Raw genomic sequence first — 15,178 nt, forward strand, 5'->3', positions numbered from 1 at the left:
TTGAGTGTGTATGTTTCTTTCAAAACAATGACGAAGAAAACCAACATTTAATGAAAATATTTTTTATTATATTAATATATAAATTACTTCATATTGATTTTATGGAAGGAAAAGTTTAATTGGTGCTTTAAAAACATAGAATAAAAAATAGAAGTAAAGTTCTGAAATAAAAATTATTTTATTAAAATCATAAAATGATTTTATTTTCTTATATAATTTAAATTATTTGTAAGATATATATTAAGTATTTTTTTCATAATTAATACACTAAAACATTGATTAATATATTTCTTTTAAACCTCTGTTTTTTTTAAGTGAAACTGTTATATTCGAGTTAAGAACATTTATATACAACAATATTGAAAACAAATCAGAAATTTTTTTACATGGTGGAAAAACAAATCCTCATTAAAATTTTCTACGACTTAGGAGGATGCATAAAAAAATGTCATGGGTTTTTGTTGAGATTGAATCTCTTTTGGGCCGGTGTTTCTTCCACTTCTTTTTCTGCAACTCCATGAGCCAGGATTGAATCTCTTTTCCGCAGGAATGGAATATCTTCCTCTGTAAAAATTAATCGCTATAAATACAAACTATAATCCCTATAAATATATTTCTCAAATCCAAAGCAACATTAATATAGCTGCACATACCAATTCTGTGCACAAATGCGGAGGCAGAATCAGGGAAATCATAATCGAACACACTGTTCACACCTTTGAAATCCATGCCCCGGGCAACCACATCAGTAGCAATCAAAACCCATGTTTTTCAAACTCTGAAGTTATCAACGGCATTTTCTCGCTACATAAAAATGTATGAGATCAGAACTCATAACTCAAAAACAAAAAACTGCTAAATGAAAAAGTATGCTTTAGAATTGGAGTACCTATGTTAAAACGAATGCCCGAAAACAAAAACGAAGAATCGTTGGCCATTGACGATTGGAAGAAACAAATGATTTAGGGGTTTCTGTAATGAATCACGGCTTTGCAGTTACCCTTTATTACTATAATATAAAATGGGAATAATGACAAGATTTCACTCTTAAAATTTTAAGTGTCATTGATTCATTGGATCAGTAAAAAGTTATCATAGATTTTGGAAGGATTATAACCATTGGTAAGTGCCTACCAAATGCTAACGTCTAACCTCTGACAAGGGTCATAACCTTGATCCAGCATCTGCAACCATAAATCTTCCAGCATAGTGTAGATTTTGGCGCTCTGTGGATGAGAACTGTCTTCTGAGAAGAACACGTGGATCTGATCCTTAAATTCTATCCAACTTTGACCAGGAACCTTCTGTACACCCATTTCTTTCATCAAATGCCGTAGTCTCGCAACTTCTTTCCAGTTGCCGGCAGAAGCATGTATATTAGAAAGTAGCACTAGAGCAGCTGAATTGCAAGGATCAAGTTTTAGTATATTTTCTGCAGCTCGTTCTGCAATGTCAACATTACCACGAGTTTTACAGGAAGCAAGTAGAGTTTTCCATGTAGTAATGTCAGGCTCAAATCCCGTTTCCTTAATAAATTTTTCTGCTTCATACAAGCATCCAGCACGAGCAAGCAAATCAACCATGCAAGAAACATGCTCTCTTGTTGGTGCAATACCTAGTTCCACTTCCATGGTTTTATACAAGTGCCAACCTTCCTCCACCAATCCAATGTGACTGCATGCACTGAGAACCCCCAGATATGTGACCTCATTAGGCTGGACACCAAGATTCTTCATCATTCTAAAGAGATCAAGAGCTTCATGTCCAAGTCCAAACTGAGCATAGCCAACAATTAAACTACTCCACGAGACAATATCCGGGTTCTGGGTTGAATCAAAAACATCACGAGCATGTTTAAGTGATCCACACTTTGCATACATGTCAATCAATCTATTGCTGACGGAAACATCAACCACTAGCCCACTTTTGACAGTAAAGCAATGGACTTGATTCCCAACTACTAGAGATGCCAATTCTGCACAAGTTCCTAATATGGTAGTTATGGTGATATTGTCAGGCTTATTTTCAGAAAAGAGCATTAGCTTAAATAATCTAAAAGCCTCTCCTGCATGTTTGTGCTGTAAGCATGCTGATAGAATTGCATTCCAAGAAACTAAATTGGCTCTTCTACCCAAATATGTGAAAACATTGAATGCATCATGTAGATTTGAACACTTTGTGTACATTGTCAGTAAAGAGTTGCATACAGCTGCTTCATTGTCTAAACCTATTTTAATAATGTAAGAATGTATTTGCATGCCTTGGTTACGTGTCACAAAGCTCCCACAAGGACAGAGTAAGGAGAGAAAAGTAATGTTATCTGGCATCAGTCCCGTATGCATCATCTGGCAGAAAAATGATACGGCTTCATTAACATGACCACTATCAGAAAATGCTGCAATAATTGCATTCCATGACACTAAATCCGGGCTTTCAATTTGATAAAATACCCTTTCTGCCGAAGGTAAGAATCCAAATTTTGCATACATGTCACAGAGGGAGCACCCAGCAAAAATGTTCCTCCCTAAACCAAATTTGGCGCACACTCCATGAATTTGCCTTCCAAATTCTGGTTCTAGAAGGCTTCCACAAGCACTGAATACACTGCCAAATATAAACTCATTTGGTTGATAAACAGATTGCCTGAGCATATCTCTGAAAAGATATAAAGCTTCTATGTCATTACCAAGTTGTGTAAACCCTGTAATCATAGAAGCATACGAAATTAAATCCTTTGTGGAAATCATCGCAAACACACCTGAGGCATGTGCAATTTGTCCAAACTTTGTATACATGGAGATAAGAGCGTTTTGTGCAATTAAGTGATGATCATACCCTGATTTAATGACATGAGCATGAAGTTGTCTGCCAAAGTCTATATCTCCCACAATGCAGCAAACCTTAATAATGCTTCCAAATGTAAACTGGTCAGGGAGATAACCTGATCGCAGCATTTGAATATACATTGTGATGGCATCATTCTCTTGATCATTCTGCATGTATCCGGAGATCATTATAGTCCAGGAGACCACATTACGCAGCTGCATTGCATCAAAAAGTTTTCTAGCATCTTTCGAAGAACCACATTTTCCATACATATTAAGAATATGATTTTGGAGAACAAGGTCTGGCTGACAGTTGGATTTTGAAATGTGTTCATGGATTTTCTTGCCGTAATTTAGAGATCTAACGTTGGTACAGGCCAATATTAGATTCGCATAGGTGCTTGGTTCTAGCTGGATACCTGATTTCTTTAGATTGAAATTAAATGCATCAAGTGCTTCTTTGTAGTGCTGTTGCTTGCACATCAAGTTGATGTAACTGTTGGTTGATAACTCTGTACTGAGACTGGAGACTACTCTTGTTGACACAATAGGTCTTGCACAATTATATAGACATCGAATTTGGTTTTGAATGATCATGGACAAAGGATATTTAAAAAGCAAGTGAAGTTCTTATTGTGGAGAATCTTACTGGGTGATATGGTATCAGGATAGTGAAGTAGTCACAACTGAGTGTTTCTGATTAATGAAATAAAAAATCCATTACTATGAAGTAGTACCTGGGCTAAAGCCTCCATCTTGATTTACCCAACCCTATCTACGTGAGTTAAGGAGTCAAAAGCCATCAACCACAAGAGTTTGATGTTCTCTTGCCAGAAACTTCATTGCTGACAACAATGATATAAAAATAGACACCAAAGGGAATCCACAATCCATGAACACGAGAGCCACGAGAGTAGTAAAAAATGTTACCTACGTTGTTTGATCAGACAGACAAACAGACAAGGAATTTCAGCCAATTCATCACCAAACCATGCGAATAGATTCTCTCTGCAGGAACCAAACACAAGCATAAGATTTTTTCCACAAGACATTGTTACATAAAAATCATACCCCGTCATCTAAAATGGCCAATTGGAAACCCGTTAAATCTGTGAAACTAACAAAACTAACTAATTTACTCATTAAATGTTAATGCTTAAAAAATGAAAATGAGCCATTGCCAAAATATCTTTCTAGCAGGTCTTTGAGGCCATTTTTCGAACAGTTGGTATTCAAAAGAACTGCATTCTAAAATTCGAAATGAAGTAGTGTGGAAAATAATGTCTGTTTGTCTGTCTGAACCAATGAAAGCCAAACACGTTACGTAAAAGCAATGCATAGGTTTCTAAACCTGGTTCACCAAATGATATAGTAAAAAAAAAAGAGAGAAGAACTGAATTAATCTCCCCTTTTGCATTTCCCAGGAAAATGAGGAGTGAATTGAGATAGAAGCGGTTTAATTAGGTGGAAGATGGTTGTGGTGAAAGTTGAAGTTAAGAGTTTTGAGAAAAGGAAAAGAAATTGCAGGAAGATAAGAGAAGATGGAAAAGTGGGAGATGGGATAAGAAAAGAGAGATGAAGTTGAAATTTGGAGGGTGGAATGAAGATGTAAAACGGCAGTACCTGAAGTGAAACAGAGTGACAGATCTAAAAAATGTTGTTTCTTCTGAGCCTGTCTCTCTGAGAAGAAAAAGATTACAAGTTGAAGATCAGAGTTGATTGCACTTTCTCTTTCTCTTATTCTCTTATTGTCAAGAGGGAAATCAGATTTTGCCAAATGCTATGAGAGGATAGTTTGAATTCCAGGAGTACCTCCTCGTGCTAATAATATTGAGACGTCCTAATATTAATTAAGATATTAGAATATTTGATACAAATAAAACAAATACAGGACTAATAATAAAAAACGTTTTCTGTGTTATAATAAATATAAAAATAATATATTTGATCTTAATAAAATTAATGGGATAATGCTTGACTAAATATTAGACAATAAATATCCCCTTTGAATTTGAATTTTGGAGTTTCATTGTGTCTTTTAAGACACTTTTGGATTAAAGAAAAAATAAATATATAAATTATTTTTTATCTTGAGTGATGTTAGATTATTGGATATATTAGGATATGTCTATAATCAAGGTCTAAGCCCTAGGTGAGCGTAAGAAAAGGATGTTCTGATTTAGAACTTCATTTCGTTTTCACAGAGAATTTTAATGTTTCGACTTTAAATCGATCAAAATAATATTACAAAAATTAATCATCACATTCAAAATATTATCTATTTTAATAGTATATTTGTATTTAGATATGGATTGACTAGAAAAAACACATAACAATGAAAGTTAAAAAAAGAAAAAAATAAATAAAATAAAAAATAATGTAATTTTTTTGGTTAAAACTTTCTTTTTCTTCATAAAGAGATTGACAAAAAAAATTAACTATACATTATTTTTTTATAAAAATGAATAAATTATATATTGATTATATATACAAATTATATTTTCATATATATATATAACATTTATAATTTTTTTATTAATTATTAATATTAATTTTTAATATTATAATAGGTATAAGTATAATGTTTAATATATATTTTTATATTATAATAAAATAAATAATTAAAATAATAAAAGAAAAGTAATTTAAAATTTAATTAATAACATGTATTTTTATTATTATAATTTATTATTTTTATATTTTAAATTTTAAAGTTTAAAGTTTTTTATATTAAATTATTTATAATTATTATTTTAAATTTATTATATCTACCAAATCTGTCACCAACTTTTACACAATCATAAAATCAATCACAAATTTTAATAATTTTTTTTACATATCTATTCTAACATATCTAAACACATATCATCTTACTTTTCTATCAAATTACTCCAAATACTTTTTCTCGAATTTTCCTCCCCATCCAAACACGACATATAACTTATAAAATTGAGATATAATGTCGAGATTTACTAGTACATAATTATTAAAAATTGTCAAATATCTTAAGTAGTGATGAGTTTTGCATATATTTAACTTTGACTGAATACAGACTAGGCATGTGCCCATACGAAAGAGTAGGAAGAAAACAGATCCCAAAGAGTAAGAAGAAGTGGAGTACATCCGAGGCATTCAAAAACAGAATAAAATAAGGGATGATACTATGAGGTTCGGACACTTATCTTAAATGGGCATATTTATGTCGAACACACGTATCGGTGTCGATACTCATAGGACGGTGAAGTGTTCAATTCAAAAAATATTTGTTGGATTTTTGAAAATTCTAACACGATTCTAACACAATTTTAAAAGATATAAATACAATAATTTTCTAAAAACTTAAATTTATTATATAAATATTTATTATGATTATAAAAATAAGAAACAAATTCTTTTGAATCAGTCCTAAAAAATATCTTCCTATTCTCAAAAAAATCTAAAATATACTTTTACACATAAATATTTATTTTCAATTTATATAATTTAAAATTATAATATATATATATATATACTCGTCCTATATTTTAAAAATTATATATATTTTCGTGCCTATATCAGTCATATAAGTTTCCTTTATCTATGTAGATAGTGTATAGTAGAAAGTGGATCCTTATTTATTTAGTGTATTTAGAAATTGAAAAGAAAATTAAATAATAAGGATGTGGTAAGAGAATTTATAATTTTACTTATGTTTATTCACGATATTCATAGAATAGTGTTAGCGGTTTCTGGATGGTGGGAGTGACAGTTGACAGTGGGAAAGCAAAATATTGATCACTGCTACCGATTCCTTTACGTCAGGGGGTCCTATAAAAAGCAACCCCACTCCAACTGAATCTGGACGCCATTCTGTACACATTTTCTTTCTTCGTCCAAACTTCCCAACAAACAACACAACACATCCATGGCAACCGCGTAAGTCACTTCTTCATTCTCCACCGTAACAGATTTATTCATGAATTATCATCTGCATTTACTTTTCATTTGAGACCGGTTCCTCTTCGTCTTTCAGCGGCGTGCAAGAAGCTCGTATTCCCCCACTAACTTCCACCTCCGAGATACCTCCTCTTTTCGACGGAACCACCAGGTTCTTCTTCTTCTTCTTCTTCCTGATTTTTGTGCCGATTACTATCTTTCATAATTGTTTTCTATTTTGTTCTAGGTTGTACATCAGTTATCTTTGTCCCTATGCGCAGCGTGTTTGGATCACTCGGAACTACAAGGTCGCTCTCCTTTTCCTCTTTTTGAAATGACCTATTCAGTATTCACCTTCATTTTTATTAATCTACTACTACTATTATCTTTCACATTTAATTTACCAGTGAATACTTCATTTGTCCTTTCTCTAAAATGTCATACATAATAAAAAAATGTTGTCAAAATAAAAAATAAGAAATACCACCTCATTCATCTTGCCTAAATGATTAAACATCAGAATCTCTCAAGAGGACACATTTTATGCAGTACTAATATTCTGATGTTGAGATATTAATTTGGCCGCTGAGATTGTCGTCTGCGATTGTTGGTGGAGGGTGGATTTTTGAATTTGTTCTTTAATTCATGGTATTCTGTGAGCCATAGGTCGTTCTCTTTCATGGTTGATGATTGATCTGGGTATACTGCATGCAGGGACTACAAGACAAGATCGAACTGGTTCCTATTGATCTTCAAAACAGGCCTGCCTGGTATAAGGAGAAAGTCTACCCAGAAAACAAGGTGTTTGTTTAACTTGCTTATTGAATGAGGAAAAAATATTAGTCTATGATTGGGTATTCGATTGATATTTTCTTCTCATGTTATAGGTGCCATCATTGGAGCACAATGGGAAGGTCTTGGGAGAAAGTCTCGATTTGGTCAAATACATAGATGACAACTTTGAAGGTCAATCTCTGGTTCCCAGTGTAAGAACTGAATATTCTTTCTCACTTCACATTTCTATCTATTGTTAAGGGAGGAGTTGTTTTGAGAAGATTTTTTTTCAGGATCCTGCCAAGAAAGAATTTGGTGAGCAGTTGATTTCTTATGTTGATACTTTCACCAAAGAGCTGTATTCTGCACTGAAAGGAGATCCAATACAACAAGCCAGTAAGTACGGTTTTGGGTTTATAATAGAGGAAAGTGTTGTTTGAGTCCGGATGAAATTAATCTTCAGAATTGGGATTTTAATAGGTCCTGCTTTTGATTACTTGGAGAATTCTCTTGGTAAATTTGATGATGGGCCATTCTTTCTTGGTCAATTTAGCTGGGTAAGTTGAAATCAACAGTCTTGAGAATGTTCCTCTTCTATTGACTGACCTATTCACTTGCAAGAAACTCTAGAAAAAAAAGGAACATGGGCCTATGACTATATTCTCTATGTGACGGAACAAAGTATTAAAGTAGTCATGGCTCAAGCGTAAATAAAGCATAAAATAAATGGTAGGGCCTATGACTATATTCTCCCATATGACTTGTAAATGCTTGTGATGATCAGGTGGATATTGCCTATGTTCCATTTGTTGAAAGATTCCAGCTCGTATTTTTTGAGGTGTTCAAACATGATATAACTGAAGGAAGACCTAAACTTGCAGCATGGATTGAGGTATACTAGAAGCAGTTCTATGGAAACTATTTTCCAGTTCCAAAATAATTTGTGCCGCTTTATATTCTTATATGTTATTGGATTGTTTCCTGTCATAATCATCAATCTTGAGCAAGAAGAGAACTTCATATGCTTTGTAACAAGTGGAAACAGAATGGTCCTGATCTTTTTCATGGTTTTGACAAGGGAGCCTCAAGAGCAACTGCTTCGAACTTACTGGTTACAGAAGATATATTCATTTATGAAAATATGTTTCTTTTGCAGGAAGTGAACAAGATTAATGCGTATACACAAACAAGAGGTGATCCGAAGGATATTGTTGATCTTTTCAAGAAACGTTTTTTGGTACGGTAAACAATTCACACTCCTCAAGATTGAGTTTTTGGCATAATTGTTGTTGATTTCCGCCATTCCTTCTATTTTATTTGCTACTGTGTTGAACTTCTACTTTTGTGCCCTGCAGGCTCAACAGTAAAATCCGGGGCTTCCTCTAAGATGTAGATTATTGGCAAGAAAGTGATGTGTTTATGGGACGCTTCTTTTGTCTGCTAGAGTCGATAATAAAGCGTTGGTTTGGTTTGGCTTCTAGAGTTGCTGCAAATAATTTGATTTCAAGGTCGGTGATGTGTATGTGTACCAGCTTGGCTTGTGTTTGCGTGGTCGCTTTTAATACTGAGTTATGGTTATTATGTTTGGATATGTAAATCGTAATAAATTAATGGTCTTTTTATACTCTACCGACCATGGTATTGAATTGTGAATTCTATCATTATGCAGATTTAATTAAGTAATATACAAATTTTCAATAAAAAATATAAGTAATAAAAAATATACAAAAAGAACAGTGTGAACTTGTGGGGATTAGAACGGAAATAATAATAATGATAATATAATTTCGGGATAAATTATGTTAATTAATGTAAAAGAATGAAAATATTTTAAGATCATAGTATGGTGGTATAGTTTGAAAATTACAATACGCCATTTATGCTTAAATAAAAATGAAGTTTAATTTCTATCATTTGTTACTATTATTTAACTAGAAGTTATCGTTAGCATGATTTAGTGCAAACATTTATGAATACGGTACATAAATAACTTTCTCATGCTTTTATGTAAATGTTGTTGACAAATTTGCATTTTTATTTACACATACTCTAAATATTCCCGGGAATCGATGGCGGGGAGGGGTTCTAAAGTAGATTGGTTCTTTACTTTTTTTAATGTGCTATATATTTGTTTGGCTGTTTATAATTTCTTAATTTATGTAGTAAGCTTAAATCTTCATTTGATGATATAGTTTCATCTATTTGTTTATATATTTTACTATGAATATAGGCAATATTTTAAAGTGTGTTTGAGAAGTAAATTTTAGGAAATAAAGATAAACAATGTGTATTTCTTTATTTAAATATAAAATACATATCCTCTCTTCCCTTTCCAAACTTGTAATCATTTGCAGCATCATTTTAAAAGAAAATTGATCTCAATAGTTCACAGAATATTTAGATTAATATTTGACCAGAAAGAAACAAAATCAAAAGCACTAAAATAACCACATCTAAAAATGAAAAACTATTGACATACCCTTATTTTCTTTTTCATCACAAATTCTTACATTTTTCTTTACTCGTCATCATCTCACTTATCACATTTGTTCTTTTCTCCTTTTTTTTTTTTATTCTCTTTTGCTTCTCCCTACTCCCTTAAAGTTTTATCCTTGTGGTAATTAAAAAATGATTATATGCAAGGATTCAGCTCAGGTTCAAATTGGGCTACGAAAAAGATACTTAATGCTCAATTACGCAACTGAAAAATGCAATATATATAATACCACAGAGCTCTATAAACTGTAGAAGACCACCATAAAGAAGTAAAGGCAGGAACGTTGTCAAGATAGAAGGCACATGAATTATGAATCCAGCAATTTGCTCTTAAATAAAATTTTGGATAAAAAGGAAAAAAGTGGAGCAACTATCTTAGCTCCAGACATAAATGGAAGCGGTTTTGAGTACATTTTTAGGAACTAGACCAGAATTACAGAATTTTGTTCTTTTTTTAGAACTGTACTATGAACTGAATGAACACCACCAAAGGACAACTGATATTAACATCTATAAACCTATATCTTAGAGTTGAGAAGCTCATTAAATAATATATTTGATTTTTTCTCCAAATTTTGTTGTATCCACCAAGTATTGAGCTGCATATCATAGCCCCCTCCTGGTTCTAGGAGGAGTACCCGGAGCAAGGCGAGAGTTTTGAACTGTGTGTGTATTGGGATCATATTTTTGTTTAGCAAGGTAAGACAAAGCTGTGACAACATCAGCTATAACTGGACGCATGTTAGCCTGCTCCTGAACACACATTGCTGCAACAGCAAGAGCCTGGTATAGTCCTCTTGGAGGATATTGACCTTGGAGTGTTGGATCAGCCATTTGTGAAAACTTTCTTCGATCCCTAAACAAGGGTCTAGCCTGCAGTTAAATCAGAAAAGTCCATCGAAGGTTACGACTCATAATTAAGGAGCAAGGGCCAACCCATGTTATGAAATATTCTAATTTCACAACGAAATTTTCTCTCAAAACATTCTTCCTTAATCATACACTATGTTAGTTGCTTTTATTAAGAGGTAACTGTAAACTAAAGGAGTGTGAAGGATTTCTACCCTCAAATCCTCAAGCTTAAGTACAATTATGCAAGATGACTGGTCCATACCCCTTCATTTATCTTGCAAATGAAAATATACTTAAAGATGTTTAATTCATTCAACCAAAAGCATTTTCACTGAGATTGGTCAAAGGCTTGGTGTAAGTGACAATTCATATTTTGTTGTGCTGCTTAAAATGATTACCCAACACTAGGAGATGAGATAAGATAACTGTAGGAGTGTCTTACCCATGCAACAAGATTCTGCTCTCCTGCAGATTTTGAATTGTCAATTGCTTTCCTTCCGGTAATTATTTCCAGAAGAACTACACCAAAGCTATAAACATCTGATTTCAGAGTCAGTTGACCAGTCATGGCATACTCTGGAGCACAATATCCATAGGTGCCCATAACTCTAGTTGATACATGTGTGTTTTCCCCAACTGGGCCAAGCTTAGCCAAACCAAAATCAGATAACTTTGGGTGATACCCTTCACCAAGCAATATGTTAGAGCACTTTAAATCACGGTAGATGACAGGAGGATTAGCTTTGTCGTGTAGATATTCCAATCCCTTTGCTGCACCAGCAGCTATTCTCATTCGCGTGTTCCACTCTAGTTGTTTCTTGCCAAGAGGAATGTCTGCAAATCAAACATATATAATCAATAAGAACAAGAAGATAATATTAAATTTAACGAAACGGGGAAACAACTTGCATAGTTGGAATACAAAATACCATGCAAGTGGTCTTCCAAGGATCCTAATGGCATATATTCATAAACCAGAAGCCTTTGATCTCCATCAGCACAATAACCAATAAGGTTGACAAGGTTAGGATGATGAAGTAGACTTAACATCAACACTTCAACAAGGAATTCCCTATTTCCTTGGAGTCCATTTCGGTCAAGTTGCTTAATGGCGACAACCTATATTCAACAGAAGAAAGGATGAAGCTTGTCAAAAACTCCTACACAAAATTTATGTAAAGTTTCGTGTCAGCAAAACTTAATCTATTGTTCTGGCTGTTAGAAGACATCAATGTGGAGAAGGGGGACGATGAAGAACAATGAAAACAGGAAGAACCACTCCAATTCTCAGCACCTCTCTCTTATTTTTCATAAACAAACAGAAAACAGATTCACCTGATTAATACTTTCCAGACGCCCTTTGTACACTCTACCAAAGCCTCCCTCTCCCAAAAGACATTCAGTTCTAAAATTTCTAGTTGCAGTTGCCAATTCACGGAATGGGAATGTCTGTGCTGCAATGTGATCAGGGTTCCATTTTTAGATGTATCTTTTGAATTTGTGGATGTATTCCTCTTCAACTTTCATGTACTCAAGTGACACGAAAAATATTTTAAGGAAAGAAGCACAAGCTACAGCAGGGTTATATTTGACTTCAATAAACCATCACATGTTAATGCAATCTCATGGTATCACAAACTGATTCTGCATGCATTATGCATCATTTCAAATTTATGATCAATACTACAAATTCAAGCTAGGTGTATACTTTGTAACCGACGAAATCACCAGACTGAAAGGAAACAAGTCTAGTATTGGTCAGAAAATTAACAAGATAATTTCAGGTACATGAAACATTATAGACTGAAACTTAGAGCATCACCTGAATGCTAGTAGCAGACCATCAATAAAATGTATCCAAGATAGTGAGAAAAGACATTCTTAAACGACGCAACACAGAGATCAAAATGTTACTCATTCTACACATCCAACACCAAATCATACTAGCATTAAAGATTTTGCTTAACTGAAAATAACATTATTAGATCATACGTATGCAGCTTCCACCCATCCCACTCCCAAAATAATTTGTTTTACAATGAATAAAAAAGATTGCAATCATTGACCACATGAAATCCCAGCTACCTGTATTCATAAACTCTACACATCCAGAACACCAATCGGGTGTACCAAATACATGAAACGCGCTTAAATTTTATTTTTGATAACCCCAAGTAAAACAAGAGATAAATTTGTGCAAGAAACAAGTTTCTAACCCAGAAAAACTACCTTAATTAAGTGAAAGAACAATTGTCCTCAACAGGGTTTCACTATCATACTTCAATTGTTCTCCCCTTTTCCCAATATAGAAAAAAAAGTACCTGGGGTGGCTTTGATCTGACCAACGAGACTGTCCTGAACTTCCATCTTCTCAATCTTGTTCTTAGTTCCTGAATATCCAGAACACGGAATCCAACCCATGTTTGTTTCCTCTTCAATGGACGCAGCACAATGATCAGATAGAAAGGAAACTGCAAATCACTCTCTCAGGACCCGACCCGACCACAGTGTCTCGGGCAGCCAACCGCAACAAAAACAACTTAGAAAAAAGCCTTTGTTCTTTCTCTCTCTCTATGTCTACTTTTATCATGTGTCTGTGTCTTCTGTTCTATATTTTCTGTTTTTATAATTCCCTAGTGTTTTAGTTTGAGTTGATTAATTTATTCATTGCCTTCTCTTTTGGTCGGAAAAACACCATGATTGGTTCAAATTCTCCTCACTGGATCACCTCCAAAACTAACTCCAAACTAATCTCATAAAACAAATTTATATATATTTCCCTTTTTTGTCCAAACATAAAATAATTGCTTTGATATTAAGTAAATTTCTGTCACAGCATGTCATGCTTGCCACTCCTATTTGCCCTCCACACACGGCTTAAGATCTACAACAAGAATCTATAAAATTAGATGCTTTGTGCTTTTGTTGGAACAATTCCCACTTACCATTTTAATGAAAAAGCAATAATGTCCATTCAATTTGTACATGTGAAGCAGTTTAAGTCTAACTCAATTATCATAATTTTGGCCGCCCTCACAGTTCAACTTTTGCCACACAACTGAACAAGAGCTAACAGCTGTAGACCTTAATTAAAGACATTCCTATAATTATTACAAAATGGGGTTCATGCCACCACCTAAATTTACCTCTCTTTCCTTTCTTTCACTTTATCCCTTTTTGTCAATAATCAAAGTGGCTCATTGGAGGGAAAGAAGATTTTGTTTTATCAAATTGCCTTTTTTTTCCCTTGTGAAAAAATTATTCAAAAGGACAATTAAGAGACTAGGCTAAGCCTGGATTCTTGTTTTTTTTTTGTCATCTCACATTACTTTGGTTCATAATTCTCATTATTTTGAATGAAATATGTTTGTTTTCTCTAAACTATAACATAAAATTGGTTTTTTTTTTCTTATTCAAATTTTAGATCATTTAAGTGTTTATAGAATGAAAATAATTAAAATAATTGTAATAGACATTAACTTACAATTAAAACAACAACAACTTAAAAAAATTAATAATTAAAAAAAATAACAAATACATATAAAATGAAAAACAAATTCTTACCTTATTTCTCTTCTTTCACATTAGTGGGATAGGTATTGGCACATTTAATTCCTTTTAGAAAATAATGAAAATATGGATAGAGACTTTGTGCTTAAAAGATCTATTACAAGGAGACAGCTGGTAGCAAACCCTCTCTATGAAAGTGCCATCTGTTTTCGTACTGCAATCATATGTTTCCTTCTTTCTCTCCCTCTAATAAAAATTGAATTAATAACAGAGAATTTTATAGACCTGATATTGAGTGAGACTAAAGGCCAATGCCCTGACAAAAGGGGATAACAGTTCATCCTTATAACTCAACACTCTTATTATCATATCATAATATGAATACTCAATTAACAACACATAGTACTCAAACCATAATTGTATTCCCCGAAAGGTTCGACAAAGCCGATTAAACGATAAGATGCAAATCTAAACACGTAATTAGGTATAAACAAGCCAACTTAGATGATAGCACAGTTAAAACACAATTGTGCTTTCGTTTGGACCCTAAAGCAAGTCCATAGCAGTCATAACCCATCTAGAGCAGTATAAATAGCAGAAGAGGCACAACACCCAAGGTAACTATTCACTCCCTACTCCTCTGGTACTTAGCTCTCGGACTGACTTAATCGTCGGAGTGTCTTCGCAGGTATCCCTCGTGTCCAGATCAGAGATTCAGCCGAAAGAAGCCTAATCGTAAGACCGGGAAGACGAGAAGATTGCAACAAGAGAAGTGTTTCGTAGAGTTCTAATCTTGCAGGAACAAT

The 15,178-nt window shown here is 33.5% G+C and overlaps 3 protein-coding genes across 10 annotated transcripts; 1 reads left to right on the top strand and 2 right to left on the bottom strand.

Moving 5' to 3' along the window:
- Positions 1-328: 328 nt before the first annotated feature.
- On the bottom strand, positions 329-4,667 carry LOC137814411 (Tetratricopeptide repeat (TPR)-like superfamily protein). 5 transcript variants are annotated; one of them, XR_016522049.1, is made up of 6 exons: positions 4,449-4,667; positions 2,836-3,833; positions 1,135-2,701; positions 890-972; positions 654-804; positions 329-564 (listed from the first exon to the last, which is right to left on the bottom strand). XR_016522049.1 is itself a non-coding variant. In XM_090304180.1 (3 exons), exons 2-3 carry the CDS (start codon positions 2,855-2,857, stop codon positions 1,131-1,133), a joined length of 1,593 nt encoding a protein of 530 aa, XP_090160306.1. In that variant the 5' UTR covers positions 2,858-3,833; positions 4,449-4,667; the 3' UTR covers positions 992-1,130. The 5 variants fall into 5 exon arrangements, 2 of the variants coding, with proteins under 2 accessions (XP_090160306.1, XP_090160305.1); XR_016522033.1 differs by having other exon boundaries at positions 1,153-3,833; XR_016522027.1 differs by having other exon boundaries at positions 1,135-3,833.
- A 1,841-nt stretch (positions 4,668-6,508) lies between these two features.
- On the top strand, positions 6,509-9,142 carry GSTL3 (Glutathione S-transferase family protein). 3 transcript variants are annotated; one of them, XM_068617145.2, is made up of 10 exons: positions 6,509-6,740; positions 6,838-6,912; positions 6,988-7,048; positions 7,455-7,541; positions 7,628-7,726; positions 7,808-7,910; positions 7,995-8,071; positions 8,299-8,406; positions 8,671-8,751; positions 8,870-9,142. In XM_068617145.2, exons 1-10 carry the CDS (start codon positions 6,730-6,732, stop codon positions 8,879-8,881), a joined length of 714 nt encoding a protein of 237 aa, XP_068473246.1. In that variant the 5' UTR covers positions 6,509-6,729; the 3' UTR covers positions 8,882-9,142. The 3 variants fall into 3 exon arrangements, with proteins under 3 accessions (XP_068473246.1, XP_090160308.1, XP_090160307.1); XM_090304181.1 differs by having other exon boundaries at positions 6,629-6,740; positions 6,820-6,912; XM_090304182.1 differs by lacking the exon at positions 8,870-9,142 and having other exon boundaries at positions 6,628-6,740; positions 6,820-6,912; positions 8,671-8,760.
- A 1,176-nt stretch (positions 9,143-10,318) lies between these two features.
- Positions 10,319-14,455, bottom strand: LOC137814413 (putative serine/threonine-protein kinase PBL7). Of its 2 annotated transcripts, XM_068617146.1 has the most exons (5): positions 13,184-14,455; positions 12,198-12,316; positions 11,792-11,981; positions 11,305-11,696; positions 10,319-10,883 (listed from the first exon to the last, which is right to left on the bottom strand). In XM_068617146.1, the coding sequence occupies exons 1-5, from the start codon at positions 13,281-13,283 to the stop codon at positions 10,617-10,619; spliced, it is 1,068 nt and encodes a 355-aa protein (XP_068473247.1). In that variant the 5' UTR covers positions 13,284-14,455; the 3' UTR covers positions 10,319-10,616. The 2 variants fall into 2 exon arrangements, with proteins under 2 accessions (XP_068473247.1, XP_068473248.1); XM_068617147.2 differs by lacking the exon at positions 12,198-12,316 and having other exon boundaries at positions 13,184-13,822.
- Between the last annotated feature and the right edge of the window lie 723 nt (positions 14,456-15,178).

This window comes from Phaseolus vulgaris, chromosome 1, assembly GCF_051622355.1.
Source record: "Phaseolus vulgaris cultivar YP4 chromosome 1, ASM5162235v1, whole genome shotgun sequence".
Taxonomy (NCBI): domain Eukaryota; kingdom Viridiplantae; phylum Streptophyta; class Magnoliopsida; order Fabales; family Fabaceae; genus Phaseolus; species Phaseolus vulgaris.

Excerpts from the sequence above, each read along its gene's own strand:
- LOC137814411 (XM_090304179.1), bottom strand. The coding sequence starts at position 3,422 with ATGATCATTCAAAACCAAATTCGATGTCTATATAATTGTGCAAGACCT.
- GSTL3 (XM_090304181.1), top strand. Across the intron at positions 6,913-6,987 it reads CTTTTCGACGGAACCACCAG|GTTGTACATCAGTTATCTTT; the intron begins GTTCTTCTTCTT and ends ATTTTGTTCTAG. Across the intron at positions 7,727-7,807 it reads GTCAATCTCTGGTTCCCAGT|GATCCTGCCAAGAAAGAATT; the intron begins GTAAGAACTGAA and ends ATTTTTTTTCAG.
- LOC137814413 (XM_068617146.1), bottom strand. The coding sequence starts at position 13,283 with ATGGGTTGGATTCCGTGTTCTGGATATTCAGGAACTAAGAACAAGATT. Across the intron at positions 11,982-12,197 it reads GTCTGGAAAGTATTAATCAG|GTTGTCGCCATTAAGCAACT; the intron begins GTGAATCTGTTT and ends TGTTGAATATAG. Across the intron at positions 11,697-11,791 it reads CTTGGAAGACCACTTGCATG|ACATTCCTCTTGGCAAGAAA; the intron begins GTATTTTGTATT and ends TTTGATTTGCAG.